We start from the raw sequence: 18,540 nt of genomic DNA, 5'->3' as shown, positions 1-18,540 counted from the left end.
TAAAATACATTCACATAATTATGGAGGGCAAAAATATATTATTAATTTCAGTTTTCTGATTTTATTTTATTTCCAAGTTAGTAGCAGTCAAGCATTAATTGCCTTGCAGAACAGTGAAGTTATTTTTGCAAGTTTGCTAAAGAAATTTGGCTTTATTAATCTTTCCACTGAGGCAATCATTTTATTTGAAATGAAGTGTTTCATTCTACAGTATTGACTAGTTCCAACTTTTCGCTGAATTTCAAGTGCACGTTATCATCTTCTGCCATACATGGCATTATGCCATAATAAAGAACCAAAAATGAGATCGTAGAATACTGGTACTCCAAGAAAATTTACATTCCAAAAGCCACACTGGAAAGCTTAGTATCAGATGGGACATGCTTCATTGTGAATCTGGAAAAAGCCAATTCGCACTTCAAGCCGAATTATGCATTTTAGTATGGTTTACGAAATTCCGATGCTCTTTGTAGTACCCTCTGATGCCCTGTTTCTTTTATGGTGTAATGTAAGCTCTTTTAGTACTTTATACACACGAACATACGGGCTTCCTACACCACTGCAGTTGCACACGTACAATAATGCCTGTTTTCTGGCGCTCTCTGGCAGCTGGTAAATCGAACCTATTTCTAACAGTCTCCGAATAGTATTGCGAACGGTAGTTAGAAAAGCAATACTTTCAAAGTAAATTTCTTTTTACGCAAGATGAATTATGTTACGTGTGAGAAAGTGGGATGGATATCTAAATCACAGAGCGTTCGAAACTGAACAGTTTGAGGACCAGCCACTTACAAGAATTTCGAGCCGAGACATTTATGTCATAATATTAAATTTACTGGCACATTTGTGTGATGTATCTTAAAGTGTAACACACGCAAAAAAGATCAATATTACATGTGAAAGCTAAGCTTCTGTTGTAGTGTGTTAATCTTAGAGACATAATATTATATGTGAAAGATTAGCTTTTATTGTAGATATACGGTACTGTGTACATTAATGTAAACCGTTAACTTTTCCTCTTGCGTGTTCGCGCTATTTAACCAGTGATCTTGCTATTGGCTGACTATAACACGTGTCCTATGCTCTGCATAGCTGCTGTCATCGGCTGACGAGATCTCGTGGCTTGAGATATGACTCGCTTACAAAATGACATCGCAACCTCGGTTTCAACGCTCCGCAAACTAATGCGCTGTGTTTGGTGCAATTCGAATTTATACTTTTGTAATAAGAAAATATGCAACGTATATGTTGCTGCAAATCAAAGGTCTTTCCAACACTTCTCTCCTTTTATTTTTTATTAAAAGTCTCTCCAAAACTTCTCTGCCAGTCTTTTTTTTTTTTTCGGGAAGTTCTACGCGATTGTATAAAACGTTAACCATTCAAAGAATTGATAAGTTTTACAGTTCCGAGGGAAAATCTACGGAAAATCTGTCACTTAGCACAGAAAAAGTGTATTTTCGCTCGGGAAAAAGCGTATTTTTTAAATGGGATATCCGGGAGAAATCCGGGAATAATCCGGGAATTTTTTTTCCTTGTCCCCGTATACACCCTGTATGTGCTACTGTACACCTGAGGAACAAAGCCAATGGACATCACCATCCTGCATTACACATGATCACTGTGAAAGCAGTAAACCATGATCATGTACTGAAATATAACAAGGTGCTGTAGTTATCCCATTTCATTACTATCCACTTCTTTGAGTCCTCCAAGTAATCTTTATTATGCATTACTTGAGAAGAACATTTTCACTGCTTTTTTATGCAAATGTGTTTTAGTAATCTTTTTCCCTTCCATTGGCAGTTTTATCCCAGTATAAAATGCTGTTTTGAGTTTTTTGTTAGTCTTTGCTGGGTAAATGTAAAAAATGACTCCAGTTATCATAGAACTATTAGTACAAATCAAACAATGGAAACTCTGGTGGGAATATCAACAATGTCAGAAAAGACTGATTGCTACTTACTGTAAAGAAGACATATTAAGTTGCAGTCAGGCACAATTAAGACACACAAAGCTTTTGGCCACAGCCTTCATCAGTTAAAATTTTCCGTGATACGCACCGCAGATTGGCATCAAGTAAGGATGACAAACTTTTTTAAATAGCTCTTTACAACTACTACTTCCAATTATTATTCTGTTGGCTCCTTTCTGTGGTTTAAAACCTGTGTCCATGTTTTGTGCCTTCAATTCCCAGAAAAGAATTCTTTAGCTAAGAACTGAGTGTATGTAGGTATAGACCACCACAAATGTTTATTCAATCCCCCATTTTATTCCTATTACTGAGGCAGTATGATAACATGCTCACATCAGGTGTTCACAGCCTCTTTGTGCCTGATCTTTCATATACTTCCAGTTCTAACAGTTTTTTTTAAATGTTTGTTCGTTAGTTATATGTTTCTTGTTTATATATCTGTAGCCTACAGTTGAAACTGATCCTTGTGTGTTAGCTTTGAGAACAATACTCCCTTCTTCACAGAATGCTCTCAACAGATGACTCCATGTCAGCCTAGAGTTTGACCTGCCACTCTGACTTTTTCCGATTTAATTTGATCAGAACTTTCTTACCACCTGAAAAACCAATGTATGGTTATGAGAATTACAATTACTGTTTTCAACTGTAAAAATTTCAGTCAGCAGTTCTAGGAAGTGTGCCTCCTGAAATTAATTCTGCTCTTTGACTAGTGAGAATTGAATTTTCTATTTAATAAATGGATTACATAAACTTCAAGTTTAAACCACTCTTTTGAGCTACAGTTGCTCAATATTAATGAAGTTTCTCTCACAAAACATGAAGAAATTCTGCTTATGTGTAAAGGCTGTTAACAGTACCAATGTTTCTGTCAAGACACCCATGGACAAGACAGGGACTGAAACTGAGGGATAGCGCAGCAATAGTAGAAATGCTTTAGTGCATTTTAAAACATTCCTTCACAATGAAAAATCCAGGATGTTACCTCAATTTAATTCTTGCAAACTGGACAGATGAGTGTTGTAGGTATGTGTCAGTGCTGTTGAGGAGCAACTGAAATCCCTAAAACTAAACATAGCTTCAGGCCCTATAGGAAACTATGCAAAGTAATTAGAAGAAAGAACAGGTCTTACTTGCCTAAAAAAAAAAAAAGAAAAAGAAAAAGGTAGCCATCCACAAGAAAGGCTTCTAGAACCTTAGGACATATTCTGAGCTCAAACATAGTGAGTTGTCTCATACAGGATGTCCTCCCCCATGTCAACTGCATGGGTTCCAAAAACATCTCTCATGTGAAATTCAACTCCTTCATATGACATCTTGTTAGCCATGGGCAAAGAAAATCAGGTAGATTCAGTGTTTGATTCCTGAAAAGCAACTGACTCAGTACCAAAACTAGACTTACAATCAAAAGTATGATCGTACGGGATATATAGCAAAAATTATTGTTACTGGATGGAGTAGTTCTCATTAGGGAGAATGCAGTATGTTATATCACATAGAGAGTTATTGACAGATGTAGAAATGACTACAGGTGTGCCCTAGGGAAGTGTTTCAGAATCATTGCTGTTCATATTGTGTGTAAATGATGTTGCAGACAATGTTAATAATCTCAGACTTTGTGGAGATGATGCAGTTATGAAATACTGCCAGAAAAAAGCTGGACAAATATTAAGTTGGATCTTGACCAGTAGCAAAGTGTTGCAAAGATGGCAACTTGTTTTCAGTGTTCAGAAATGTAAAATTATGTACTTCACAAAACAAAAACTACAACATTAGTGACTCACAACTGGAACTGTTCAAATCATACAAATACTTGGGTGTAAAAATTAGTAGGGTTAAGAAGCAGAATTATCATACTGGCTCAATTGTAGATAAAGCAGGTATAAGACTTCAGTTCACTGGTACACTACTAGGAAAATACAGTCCATCTAAAAAGAGATTGCTCACAAAATACTCCTGTGACCCATCCTCGAATATTGCCAAAGTGCATGGGATCTGTACCAAATAGGACTAACCCAGTATTGAATGTATACTGAGAAGGGTAGCACAAATGTTCACAGGTTTGTTTGAACCATGGGAGAGTGCCATGAAGATGGTTGACAAACTGGCAAACTAACCCAGGGAAGCCTACTTATAATGTCTCAAGTACAAGTTCTAAAAGATGGATTTAACAATACATTAAAACTCTGTGTGTATTGATTCCATAGGGGTGATGAGGACATCATTATTTCAGTTACACTGCACACAAATGAATCTGAACAGCTATTCTTCCCAGAAGCAGCCTCAATAACTATTATATGGGAAGTAGGCTTACCCTTTGCCATGCAATTCAAGGGTTGCAGGTTTGCAGAGTATGGATGTAGATGTTTAGTCACCTTCCACGATTCCCTGTGTGTGTGACACACACACACACACACACACACACACACACACACACACACACACACACACACACACACACACACACACACACCTAGAAGAATCATGTGTTCATATTGTGTTTTGTATGGTGCTGCAGGGAAACAGTGTGGTCACTTCCCTGGTGACAAACAGCTCACCAGATGATGATGACCGCCTCACAGCTGGAGTGAATACTGAGCAGGATGATTCTGCGGGTGGGGCGACTCTTACCCCCTCGCAGCAGCAGCAACAGCAGCAGCAGCAGCTTGCAGAGAATAACAGTGCTGTCAAAGCTGAAGATTCCTCTGAGACAAACTCGGATGAACAACAGCAGCAACAGCAGCAAGGATTGAGTGTCCAGCCAGGTAAGCATCTGTTTCCTACTGAAAAACTAGTGAAATAGCATTTCATAGGCCATGTAGAAAAGAAGGTGGCCTCTAGGTATAGGATCTCTTGTATTAAAATGTTGTGCCACAGTGGAAACATTTCAGCTGAGGATTCTGCAGTTGGAAGCAGTTTTCTATCCCTTTAACAAAGTTTCTAAGGGGATGTGTGGCAGCATGGTAATGTTAAACACTTGTATTGATTGCCAAAATAATTTTGTCATCACATGATGCATCCTTATCAAATATATGGAAATGAATATAGAGTATCTTATCACTTACTACTCCGCCATACCACTGCCTAAAAATAGTTTTTCATTCCTTTTTTTGGCACTCTTTGGTATGTTAACTTAGTTATGGATCCCACAGTGTACTGTGTTAGTCCACATGCTAATGCAATTAACTACTGAGGGTTAAGTTCTTAGGGAGTTGGACATTTATTGGACATCATATGGCTGACTGTCATTTTCCCCCCACTCTATTTATGAGTGGAACGGGAAAGGAAATGATGGGTACTGGTACAGGATACCCTCAACCACACACCGTATGGTGGCTTGTGATGTATGTAAGTGTAGATGTATATGGTGATGTAGATTTGAGTTCTTTCGTAACTCTGGAGAAAGTGCATTTTTGTGTGAGTCACTGGGTCACATAGTGAATTTAGACGGAGAATCTTGAGGAACTCAATCATTTTTAATAGTAGTGAATATTGAAAGTGGTATAAACATTATTGATCAATAAGTTGTGCGAATGGAAAGAGACGAGGAATGTTAATCGGAGAATTCATAAGAATAGATGAAATTAATGAGTTATTAAGGAAGTGGTGGTATTCACTGAAAGTAGCTTAAGCACATAAGGTTAACAATTACTTGTGAATGATTGGAAACAATGATTTTCTATACAATGTTTAATTCAAGTTTTTGTAAATTTCATGGTGAAATTTCCAGACTGGCATAAACAGAGTGAAAACAGTATTGTAAGAATATTAACAAAGGTGAGTGTGAGCTGGAGTGTGAGACAGTTATGTTTTGTCCAGCAAAATTACTGAATACAAACCATATAGATTACATTACATATTAACGTACAATGAACAGCAATAAGCACACCCATTCTAAGGGTAATGCCTTGTCAGTGCAACCACTTTCTTCTGTCACTGACTGTTAATTTCAGTTCCATGTTATTGTCATATACTATCCTATCGTATATTGTTCTGTCCTATCCTTGATGTCTAATAAAGTGGGCAGAGGGTAAGGGGGGTGGGAGAGAGGGGGGGGGGGTAGTGGGGCAAAAAGATAAAAAAGTTATGGAGTGAATAAATAAAGAAAAGGAAGAAAGAAACAGTTATTTTTTGAATTTTTTGTTGAAGAGGGTGTTTGGATGTGAGGATATGTGGATATGTTTGATGGTAAATTCCCATCTCCAGAGTTCATGTAAATGAATATCAGATGGGATGATCAAAATAGCCTATGTAGTGTAACAGGAACTTGAGACATACTGCAGAAGATTTTTTGTAACCGTTTAACAGTAGTCCCTCCTTTTTAATGTTCCCCAACCATATACCTTTTCTTCATGAGAAAGGAGCTATTGGTTCTGAAAGTTTCATTTGTTTTTTTCTGCATTGTATCCAGGAAGCCTGATACCTCTAGGTCAAAGTATTTTATTTTATGTTTGAATATGGTTACACATAAAAACGATGCATCTTGCAGATGAGCATGTGAACTATCATACCTCACACAGAGATTTATTCATCATCATGTTATTTTCAATATCTTGCAGAGCTTCTCAGAATTTATGCTTCGAAAGGCTTCCGCAAAACTTTTGCAGAATTCACCATTAGTGTTGTACTGATGCTGACCCAAATAGGATGGGATTATTCCCTGTGATGGGTTAGTAAGATACAAATCACATCTGCGACTTTCCTTACACATACTCTTATAAAAATATATTCTGAACAGGGGCATTGACGACATTCGAGCTCGTATAATAAAAATCAGATAACTACAATTCCTCTTGTGTGAGCTGTATTATATTGCACATTCATTGGGAAACAACACAGTCAAGTGAAGCAAGTGAAGCACAGCATTTGGAAATTGTGCCAGTAAAGAATGATGGGTTGCAACTCGCTGCTTCACTACATCGTCAGTCAGTTCACTGATAAACATCAGTCTCAATTCTTTCACTTTTAAAATCTTTTTTAATGAGGTGAATGTGGTGTTTTATTGTTGGCCATGATAACTGAACTGCAGCTGCTCATGAGGTTCATTGTGGCTGCTCATCTGATTGAGCAACAACAGCACAAGTTTCTTCTCATGTTTTCTTATATCATTGATGAGATTGGGTCTTGCCAAAGTGATCTCTAAATGAACTCAGTATCGTTGACATTGTTTGTTTTGTCGTGCCTCCTCCCCTCCCCCATCTCCCCATATACGTGCAGTTAATCACTTCTCAACCATGTAACTGTGTTGGGCCTGGTGGTCTACCAATGAAGCACATGCCTAGTAACAGAGAGGTTGCGGGATAAAGTTACGGTCAGATCATGTGTTTATCAGTCTTTGTGTCAACATAGCCTTCACCTCTCAGCGATGTGATGAGGCACCAGAAACCACGTGTGGTTTTGATTCCACACTAAACGGACCATGATTTATTGGCTATGAACTGTAGAATAAAACTGAAGAAACTGCAAAAAGGTAGAAATTTAAGGAGATGGAACCTGGATAAACTGTAAGAACCAGAGGTTGTAGAATGTTTCAGAGAGAACATTGGGGAACAATTGACAAGAACAGAGGAAAGAAATAAAGTAGAAGATGAGTAGGTAGCTTTGAGAGATGAAATAGTGAAGGCAGCAGAGGATAAAGTAGATAAAAAGATGAGAGCTAATAGAAATACGTGGGTAACCCGAGAGATATTGGATTTAATTAAGGAAAGGAGACAATATAAAAATGTCATAAATGAAGCAGGCAAAACTGAATACAAACATTTCAAAAATGAGATCGGCAGGAAATGCAAAATGGCTAAGAGGAATGGCTAGAGGACAAATCTAAAGATGTAGAAGCATATTTCACTAGGGTAAGATACATGCCATGTACAGGAAAATTAGAGATACTTTTGGAGCCGGCCGCGGTGGCCGTGCGGTTCTAGGCGCTGCAGTCTGGAACCGCGGGACTGCTACGGTCGCAGGTTTGAATCCTGCCTCAGGCATGGATGTGTGTGATGTCCTTAGGTTAGTTAGGTTTAAGTAGTTCTAAGTTCTAGGGGACTGATGACCTAAGATGTTAAGTCCCATAGTGCTCAGAGCCATTTTTTTTATACTTTTGGAGATAAGAAAATCACCTGTATGAACAGCTCAGATGGAAGGCCTGTCCTAAGCAAAGGAGGGAAAGCAAAAAGGTGGAATGAGTGTATAGAGGGTCTATACAAGGGTGATGTACTTGAGGGCAGTATTAGGGAAATTGAAGGGGACACAGATGAAGGTAAGATGGGATATATGATACTGCATGAAGAATTTGACAGGGCACTGAAAGACAAGTTGAAACAAGGCCCTGGGAGTAGACAACACTCCATTAGAACTACTGATAGTTGTGGGAGAGCCAGCCATAAAAAACTGTTCGATCTGGTGAGCAAGATGAATGAGGCAGCAAATAGCCTCAGACTTAAAGGAGAATATAACAACTCCAATTCCAATGAAAACAGTTGCTGACAAGTGTGAAAATTATCAAACTATCAGTTCAATAAGTCATTGTTGCAAAATACTAACATGAATTCTTTGCAGACAAATGGAAAAACTGGTAGAAGCCAACTTGGGGGAAGGCCAGCATCGATTCTGTAAAAATGTAGGGACATGAGACGTAATACTGACCCTACGACTTATCTTGGAAGAGAGGTTAAGGAAAGGCAAACCTATGTTTATAGCACTTGTGGACATAGACAAAGCTTTTGACAAAGTCGACTGGAATATACTCTTTCCAATTCTGAAGGTAGGAGGTGTAAAATACAGGGAACGAAAGGCTATTTACAATGTGTACAGAAGCCAGATGGCAGTTATGAGTTGAGGGGCATGAAAGCGAAGCAATGGTTGAGAAGGTAGTGAGACAGGGTTGTAGCCTATCCCCGATGTTATTCGGTCTGTATATTGAGCGAGCAGCAAAGGAAACAAAAGAAAAATTTGGAGTAGGCATTAAAATCCATGGAGAAGAAATAAAAACTTTGAAGTTTGCAGATGACGTAATTCTGTCAGAGACAGCAAAGGACCTAGAAGAGCAGTTGAACAGAATCGACAGTGTCTTGAAAAGAAAATACGAGATGAACATCAACAAAATCAAAATGAGGAAAGTGGAATGTAGTTGGATTAAATCAGGTAATGCTGAGAGAATTAGATTAATAAATGAGACACTTAAAGTAGAAGATGAATTTTGCTATTTCAGCAGAAAAATAACTGGTGATGGTCAAAGTAAACAGGATATAAAATGTAGACGTGTGATGGTGAGGAATGTGTTTCTGAAGAAGAGAAATTTGTTAACATCGATTGTAGATTTAAGGAGTGTTTGCCCATGTGCCAGAAGTCTCTTCTGAAAGTGATTGTATGGAGTGTAGCCAAGCAAGGAAGTGAAACATGGACAGTAAACAGTTTAGACAAGAAGAGAATAGTAGCTTTCGAAATGTGGTGCGACAGAAGAACGCTGGTAGGACCTGTTCTGAGGCATCAAAGGATCAACTATTTAGCGTTGGAGGGTAGCGTGGAGGGTAAAAATTGTTGAGGGAGACCAAGAGTTGAATACACTAAGCAGATTTAGAGGGATGGAGGTGGCAGTAGTTACTCAGGGATGGAGGTTTGGACAGGATATAGTAGCATGGAGAGCAAAATTCTATCTTCCTGCAATCTTTTATTCTTATTTACAACTGCCTGACATTGTCAGTTGTGTAGGAGGCAATCGATAATCAGTGGTGTAGTCTTCTTGTGGGAACACTTTAACCCTGATTGCAAATATTTGTACATCAGTAACTAGTTTCAGCAAATAAAATTGCGAACTCCAAATCTAAATTTTTTAAAAAACAGATTACAGGCCACAGAAAGAAACAGACTGCATAGCAATAAAGTTACTTACTAATTACTGTCTACAGCGATCATTATAGTTAGACTTTTATCATAACTGTGTCTTACAATTTAAATGTAGAATATCAATAATGTAGGAAAAGATAGTCCTACCTACTGTAAAGATGACACATTAAGTTGCAGACAGGCCCAATTAAGACACTTACGCATAAGCTTTCAGCCGCAGCCCCCATTAGAAAGAGAGAGAGAAATATATATCATTCATTCACACAAGTGAGACCATCTCATGCATAAATGACTGCCAGCTGCAGCAGTCAGTGTCCATGTTTGTGTGAGGTGAGCTTGCTTGTGTGAAGGAATGGTGTGTGTTTCTCTTTCTTTTTCTGATGAAAACTGTGGTTGAAAGCTTATGTGTAAGTTTCTTTTAATTTTGCCTATATGCAACTTAAAGTGTCATCTTTATGGTAAGTTGCAATCTATCTTTTCCTGTATTGCAGAGATTAAAAGTAAGTATATGGGTAGATACCAACAATCAAAAATATTTACACATACACACAAAATATGGCTGTAATAAATGCACCTCACAGTAAAGGCATTATGTTATGCTCCACAATACTAATTAATGTGGTAGGTACATCAGAGTGGTGTAATAAACAGGTACCAAAATACACGTCATGTAGTACAATGTCAAAATGCAGTTACAAAAAGATGTCTAACGATAAACATTGATGTAGACACTATTGCATTGCACTAAGTGGTATGTCTCAGTATTGCTATGCAGTCTGTTTTCTTGCATATATTCTGTTGAGTTGTGGCCTGTAACCTGTTTCTTAAATATTTTCAATTCAAAGATGGCAGTTTAATTTGCTGAAACTAGTTATGTATGTACAAATATTTGTGATCAAGGATAATGAGTGCTGTGCCAAGTTGACTATACCATTTGCATACTTTTTGTTGTTGCAGTAAATTATCCTTTCAGTGCAAATGTACATTGAGATATTCTTTTATGTGCAGGTGGTGATTCGGCAGTGGTGAGGAGGAAAGGTAACCTGAAAGTGGGGACAAACAGTGGCAACACGGGATCTGGCAATGGCAGCGGGGAGGGCAAGGGTGGGCAGCTACGGCGGGTGAGCTTTGACCCGTTGGCGCTGCTGCTGGATGCCAGCCTGGAGGGTGAGCTGGAGCTGGTGCGTGCTACGGCGGGCCGCGTGCCCGACCCCAGTGCTGCCAATGACGAGGGCATCACCGCCCTGCACAATGCCATCTGCGCAGGGCACCTTGGCATTGTGCGCTTCCTCGTTGCCTTCGGCTGTGACGTCAACGCCCAGGACAGTGACGGCTGGTGAGGCTCCTGTCCTGTTTTCTTTCTACCTAGTTCTTGGCACACAATGTGTGAAACTGGAACATCTCGAGCAGGGATGACATCCATTCGTATGAAGAAGTGGACATTTGATGTCTTTGCTTTTGAAATTATTGACATTTGATGTCTTTGCTTTTGAAATTATTGACATTTGATGTCTTTGCTTTTGAAATTATTGACATTTGATGTCTTTGCTTTTGAAATTATTGACATTTGATGTCTTTGCTTTTGAAATTATTGACATTTGATGTCTTTGCTTTTGAAATTACTGACATTTGATGTCTTTGCTTTCGAAATTATTGCTACAGGGTAGTGATTCTTGTGGAAAATCCTACAGTTCACAGGGAATTAAATTTCATCTGGAAAAATTGGCAAAATCTGAGGGTACTTCAGGAATTTTGTAATTTCACATTTTTAGCATTGCGTTGGAATATAATTCTATTGAGATTTATGAATCACAAATTTTGAAATACTTAATATTTAAATGTGTGTTATTTGTTTGAATATTAGCCCATTTAAATTATCAACTTTTAAATACTGCAGCCGCACGGAATTAGCTGAGCGGTCTAAGGCACTGCAGTCGTGAACTGCGCGGCTGATCCCGCTGGAGGCTCGAGTCCTCCCTCGGGCGCGTGCGTGTGTGTGTGTGTGTGTGTGTGTGTGTGTGTGTGTGTGTGTGTGTGTGTGTGTTCTTAGGCTAATTTAGGTTAAGTAGTGTGTAAGCTTAGGGACTGATGACCTTAGCAGTTAAGTCCCATAAGATTTCACACACATTTGAACATTTTAAAAACTGCAGTTAAACTAAAGCTGAGAGAAAAGAAGACTCATTACTGTGAGATGCTAAACTCCCCCAACCCACTCACCATTAATTTCTTAGGAGCTTCTTATCACATCCTCTTCATTCCAAGTTTTCTCGTGGATGTGAAGGCTGTAATCGCCCATAGTTAATTTTTGATCAGCAAAAGTGGGGGACCATGTTTTTAGTTACATGCTTTCTTTGGGGTATCAATATTCTTGATAATCTTAATCCTCTATTGCATAATGTTGCCATTTTGCAACAAACAGTAAGTTTACTTAGAATGTTAAGGAAACCACTTGTATATGCATGATATTCTGTTCTGACAACACACACTATCTGGCTACATCGAGCTAGTTCAAAATCACTGATCTTTACTGAAGCTAGGGTGTACAGAAACACATACAAAAGCAGCTGAAGGAACAAATTTGAGGTATGTAAGATGGTGCGTGCTTAATCATTACACGGTTTGTTTTGACATCTCTCTAACTGAATGATTATTAATTAATCAATATTTTGGCATATGACAATCAAAATTAAGTCAAAATTTCTGTGTTCAACTGTTGTGTATCAGACCCTACCACTAGGTATTTTTTCATTGGAATTGGTTTCCTAACAGGAATTCATGCAGTAGAGAATTAAACACTAGATTCATTGATCAGAGGTCTGCTACGCCCAAGTATTAATGATAAAGAAAAGTTATGTATGTGCAATATTATTCCAGTGGAAGCACTTAAGTTTGTGATTTGTGTTTGCCTGTGTGCTATAGTTAACCACTGGTGACTGAATGCTCTCTTGAATTAGTTTTTCACTTTGACACACGGTACTGTTTTATGACTCATTTCACCATCCATTAATGGATGTTGGAGAATAGGATTAAAAAACTATCAAATACAGTTAATTGTACAATTCAGAAAAATAAATATTTCAGTAGTTACTAGAAAATTTGTCAAAAAACATATAAATCTATAATACAATGCAATGCATGTGAAAATTCTTAGTCTGTTTTTGCCACACACCATAAAACAGAAACTAAGTTTACAGCACATATTTAAGTAGATTACATTACTGCAATGAAGATGTGCAAAAGTCAGTTTTTACGCAATATGTTATTCGATATTATTAACAATATATACATCAGTTGGGTCTAAGATATTCATCAGTGAAGTAGAAGACATCGTCCACCAATAAATCCTTTAGGCTCCTATTAAGCTGGGAGTTACCAGTAGTTAAACACCATATGGCCACTGGAAAGCCATATTCCTGAATGACAAACATCATTTTGGGCCAAATTAAGGGAATTTAAATATTTATATCTAAAAACAAAGATGATATAACTTACCAAACGAAAGCGCTGGCATGTTGAGACACACACACACACACACACACACACACACACACACACACACACACACACACAAAATTCAAGCTTTCGCAACCAATGGTTGCTTCATCAGGAAAGAGGGAAGGAGTGGGAAAGATGAAAGGATGTGGGTTTTAAGGGTGAGGGTAAGGAGTCGTTCCAATCCCGGGAGCGGAAAGACTTACCTTAGGGGGAAAAAAGGACAGGTATACATTCGCTCGCTCGCTCGCGCGCGTGCACACACACACACACACACACACACACACACAAGCAGATCATAATCATAATGTCTGCTTGTGTCTGTATATGTGTGTGCGTGTGCGCGTGCGTGCGCGCGCGCGAGTGTATACCTGTCCTTTTTTCTCTCTAAGGTAAGTCTTTCCGCTCCCAGGATTGAAATGACTCCTTACCCTCTCCCTTAAAACCCACATCCTTTCCTCTTTCCTTCTCCTTTCCTCTTTCCTGATGAAGCAACCATTGGTTGCGAAAGCTTGAATTTTGTGTGTGTGTGTTTGTTTGTGTGTCTATCAACATGCCAACGTTTTTATTTGGTAAGTTACATCATCTTTGTTTTTAGATATATTTTTCCCATGTGGAATGTTTCCCTCTAATATTCATATCATGAATTTAAATATTTACATAGATTACTTGGATTTCTAGAATTCATACCATCAACAGAGTTTGGAAAATATATGTTATGACCAAATTCATTCAGAAATATATTCAGAAGGAATGGTTAGTACCGATAGTCCCTTGAACATACCTTCACAACACATTCTTTAGTGCACACAAAAGTGATTTGTATTACATGCCTTTGGACATGCAAAACCTTAAGTTGGCTTGAAGAGCTACCCATAGTGATTTGAAGAAATAATTTGTCTCGATATCTTTAAGTAGGCTATCTATTTATTCAAATTAGATATTACTACATTTTATTCTTGATCTAGGCTGTCGAATAAAATATTTCTGGTTGTTACGTAAGTTAACAGATGTATGTGCTAAATTGAAGGAACATTATTCTTCAGCAAATGTAAGTACATTACTCAGTCTTGTTTCAATGAAAGAACATTAACCATCACCTGAAAGCACATACATTGTCAATGCATACTACTTAAAATATGTATTATGAACTATTTGTGTTTTTGTTTCTGTTCATTTGGTGCAGGCTCCAGTCCTGTCGCTTAGCAACTGCCCTTTTCACTTTAGGCAAAGAGCTTTATCTCTCTAAATGTTTTTGTTTTAGATTAAAACAGAATGCTTCAAACCATTTTGGCCATCTTATGATAACCAACATTGCTATTGCTGAAATGAACTAGATAAGGTCTGTGAAGGAGACACAACACACAGTTTCATCACTGAAAATGAAGTGGAAAAGGAAGAAAAAAGAATTACCCTGTCTCTGAGTCAGGAGATAAATATTTGAAGCAGGGAGTTGGAAGCAAAAATGGATGAACAACCTTGATTTCAATCCCAGAAATTAAACCTCTGTTTCTGTCTTCATTGTTTGCTAGCAAACTCAGCAGTGCTCCGCAACTGCCCTTTTCACTTTAGGCAAAGAGCTTTATCTCTCTAAATGTTTTTGTTTTAGATTAAAACAGAATGCTTCAAACCATTTTGGCCATCTTATGATAACAAACATTGCTATTGCTGAAATGAACTAGATAAGGTCTGTGAAGGAGACACAACACACAGTTTCATCACTGAAAATTAAGTGGAAAAGGAAGAAAAAAGAATTACCCTGTCTCTGAGTCAGGAGATAAATATTTGAAGCAGGGAGTTGGAAGCAAAAATGGATGAACAACCTTGATTTCAATCCCAGAAATTAAACCTCTGTTTCTGTCTTCATTGTTTGCTAGCAAACTCAGCAGTGCTCCGCAACTGCCCTTTTCACTTTAGGCAAAGAGCTTTATCTCTCTAAATGTTTTTGTTTTAGATTAAAACAGAATGCTTCAAACCATTTTGGCCATCTTATGATAACCAACATTGCTATTGCTGAAATGAACTAGATAAGGTCTGTGAAGGAGACACAACACACAGTTTCATCACTGAAAATTAAGTGGAAAAGGAAGAAAAAAGAATTACCCTGTCTCTGAGTCAGGAGATAAATATTTGAAGCAGGGAGTTGGAAGCAAAAATGGATGAACAACCTTGATTTCAATCCCAGAAATTAAACCTCTGTTTCTGTCTTCATTGTTTGCTAGCAAACTCAGCAGTGCTCCGCAATGGCTAAATATTTATGGAAACAGGATACACACGATGTGATCAAAAGTATCTGGACACCCCCACAAACATACATTTTTCATATTAGGTACATTGTGCTGCCAGGTACTCCATATCAGTGACCTCAATAGCCATTAGACATTGTGAGAGAGCAGAATAGGGCGCTCTGCGGAGCTCAGAGACTTCAAACATGGTCTGGTGAGTGGGTGTCGCTTGTGTCATACTTCTGTAGGTGAGATTTCCACATTCCTAAACATCCCTAGGTTCCACTGTTTTCGATGTGATAGTAGAGGGGAAACGTGAAGGGGTACAGGCCGACCTTGTCTGTTGACTGACAGAGACTGCCAAGAGTTGAAGTGGGTCGTAATGTGTAATAGGCAGACGTCCATCCAGACCATCACACTGGAATTCCAAACTGCATCAGGATCCACCACAAGTACTATGACAGTTAGGTGGGAGGTGAGAAAACATGGATTTCATGGTCAAGCGGCTGCTCATAAGCCACACATCATACCATAAATGCCGAACGAAGCCTTGTTTGGTATAAGCGGCCTAAACATAGGATGAGTGAACGGTGGAAAAATGTTATGTGGAGTGACAAATCAAGGTACACAATGTGGCGATCCGATGGCAGGGTGTGGGTATGGTGAACGCCCAGTGAACGTAATCTGCCAGCATTTGTAGTGCCAACAGTAAAATTTAGAGGTGTTGGTGTTACGGTGTAGTCATGTTTTTCATGGAGGAGGCTTGCACCCCTTGTTGTTTTGCATGGCACTATTACAGCAGAGGTCCACATTGATGTTTCAAGCACCTTCTTGCTTCCCACTGTTGGAGAGCAATTCGGTGAAGGTGACTGCATCTTTCAACATGATCGAGCACCTGTTCATAATGCACGGCCTGTGGCAGACTGATTACACAACAATAACATCCCTGTAATGGACTGACCGGCACAGAGTCCTGACCTGAATCCCATAGAACACCTTTCGGATGTTTTGAAAGCTGACTTTGTGTCGGGCCTCGTCAACTGACGTCGATACCTCTCCTCAGTGCAACACTCCATGAAGAATGGGCTGCCATTCCCCAAGAAAGCTTCCAGCACCTGATTGAACATATGCCTGTGAGAGTGGAAGCTATCATCAAGGCTAAGGGTGGGCTAACACCATACTGAATTCCAGCATTACCAATGGAGGGCACCATAAAATTGTAAGTCATGTTCGGCCAGGTGTCCGGATAGTTTTGATCACATAGTGTACGTCCTAATCTCCTTCCCCTACCCCCACTCTTCCCCATCTCGTAAGAGGTGACTAAAAGGAGTTTCAACCGTTTCGGCCTTCCATGTGATGGTCCCCCTTGGGGTTTGACCTCCTTTTTTCAAAATTCTACAGAAGTACAAGCCTTTTGGGGAAGGACGCCTTACGTGGTGTCTCACTGGTCCTCAGTGCACTAAGACCTTGGCACTCAGCATTGTAACGGCGTTGTAACCACATCCACTATTCCTCAAATTGGGCCTAAACGCTTGATGGGTTGCACAAGTTACGCCCATAGTGCGTCCCCATCTGCACCTACGATCATGATGGACTTTCCATGGCACCCAAAATCCAGCACGGTAGCCAGCCCGTTGTGGTGGGGTCGTCATGTAACCTCTAGGTTGTAGCCCCCTGACAACACAGGGATCGTACTGCCGATACCTGAGTTGCGCCCTCCCCACGTCGGCCAAGGAGTAGATGCCCGTCTCCTTGGGGCATCAGGACTCCCGGCAACGGTCATCCTGCCAGGTGGCCCTTGCTGAGGCTGGGTGGCGCCCGTGGGGAGAGCCCCTGGTCGGAGTGGGTGGTATCGGGGCGGACGTTTCGCAGATGAAACGTCAACATGTATCAGGTCGATCTGTGGCCGAGTCTTTTAAAAGGAAAGATACTGGTTCTGGTTCTCCTGCCCTTTCCTCCTTGGCCACTCCCTGGGAGGAAGGACAGGCCCGCCGGCTTGGGGCGAAGTACTTCCCCCGCTATTTAGTCTGTTCTTGGACCGATGGGGGGACGTTCGCCACCTCCAAGCCCATGTTCTTTGTCCAGCACATCGAGGACATCTTCGGGGAAATCGAGGCTCTCAGTAAAATGCATTTGGGGTCCGTTCTTATAAAGACTGCCTCCGCCACACAGTCGGCGGCACTCCAGGCGTGCGACCGACTAGGGGACATCCCAGTGTCCATTGTCCCGCATCTGGCACTGAATAGGACGCAGGGGGTTATTTTTCATTAGGACCTCCTGCTGCAATCTGATGAGGAGCTCAGGTCCAACCTGGAGCGCCGAGGCGTACATTTCGTCCGGCGAGTTCAACGCGGCCCCAAAGACCGCCTTTATGCTCGCCTTCGAGGGGGACGTTCTCCCGGAGAAGGTAAAGGTGATGTGCTACCGGTGCGACGTGCGAGCTTACATCCTGCCTCCTATGCACTGCTTTCGGTGTTTGCGCTTTGGGCACATGTCGTCACGGTGTGAGGCTGAGCCCCTTTGTGGCGATTGTGGACGTCCTTTTCGGGAGGAACATACATGCACCCCACCACCTCGGTGCGTCAATTGTCCTGGCATCCACTCGCCTAGATCTTTAGACTGCCCCGCGTATCAGAAGGAGAAGAAGATTCAAGAATTAAAAACTTTGGATCGTCTCTCTTATTCTGAGGCCAGGAAGAAGTATGACTGCCTCCATCCCGTGACATTGACAACTTCGTTTGCCTCAGTCGTGTCCACTCCTTCCACAGCATCCTCACCCCTATACTGTCCCCCCTCCACCTCCTCACCCCATCCGGGGTCTATGCCTCCGCCTCCCAAATCCCTCCCTTCCAAATCCTCCTCCCTCGCGGCCCCTGCCCCCTCTGCCCCAGGGGCCACCCTTCCTCCTCCTCCTCCTCCTCCCCCTCCGCTGCCTGAGAAACGATCCTCTTCTTAGGCGTCCATTGGGGAAACGTTCCGGACCCCGGCTTCTGAGGTCCTGCATTCCAAAACGGA

General features: G+C 40.4%; 1 protein-coding gene and 1 long non-coding RNA gene across 3 annotated transcripts in view; one reads left to right on the top strand and one right to left on the bottom strand.

The window, feature by feature from the left end:
- The window catches only part of LOC126106914 (uncharacterized), a 76,571-nt gene that overhangs the window by 14,684 nt on the left and 43,347 nt on the right, over positions 1-18,540 (bottom strand). The gene's annotated exons all lie outside the window — the stretch shown is intronic.
- Positions 1-18,540, top strand: part of LOC126106913 (apoptosis-stimulating of p53 protein 1) — a 315,526-nt gene that overhangs the window by 276,054 nt on the left and 20,932 nt on the right. For both annotated transcript variants that reach the window (XM_049913332.1, XM_049913331.1), the window contains exons 14-15: positions 4,488-4,734; positions 10,817-11,144. In XM_049913332.1, the coding sequence (XP_049769289.1) occupies positions 4,488-4,734; positions 10,817-11,144 (575 nt within the window). The remainder of the gene's footprint in view (positions 1-4,487; positions 4,735-10,816; positions 11,145-18,540) is intronic.

This window comes from Schistocerca cancellata, chromosome 10, assembly GCF_023864275.1.
Source record: "Schistocerca cancellata isolate TAMUIC-IGC-003103 chromosome 10, iqSchCanc2.1, whole genome shotgun sequence".
Classification (NCBI taxonomy): Eukaryota; Metazoa; Arthropoda; class Insecta; order Orthoptera; family Acrididae; genus Schistocerca; species Schistocerca cancellata.
This window is presented reverse-complemented; position numbering and strand designations above follow the sequence as displayed.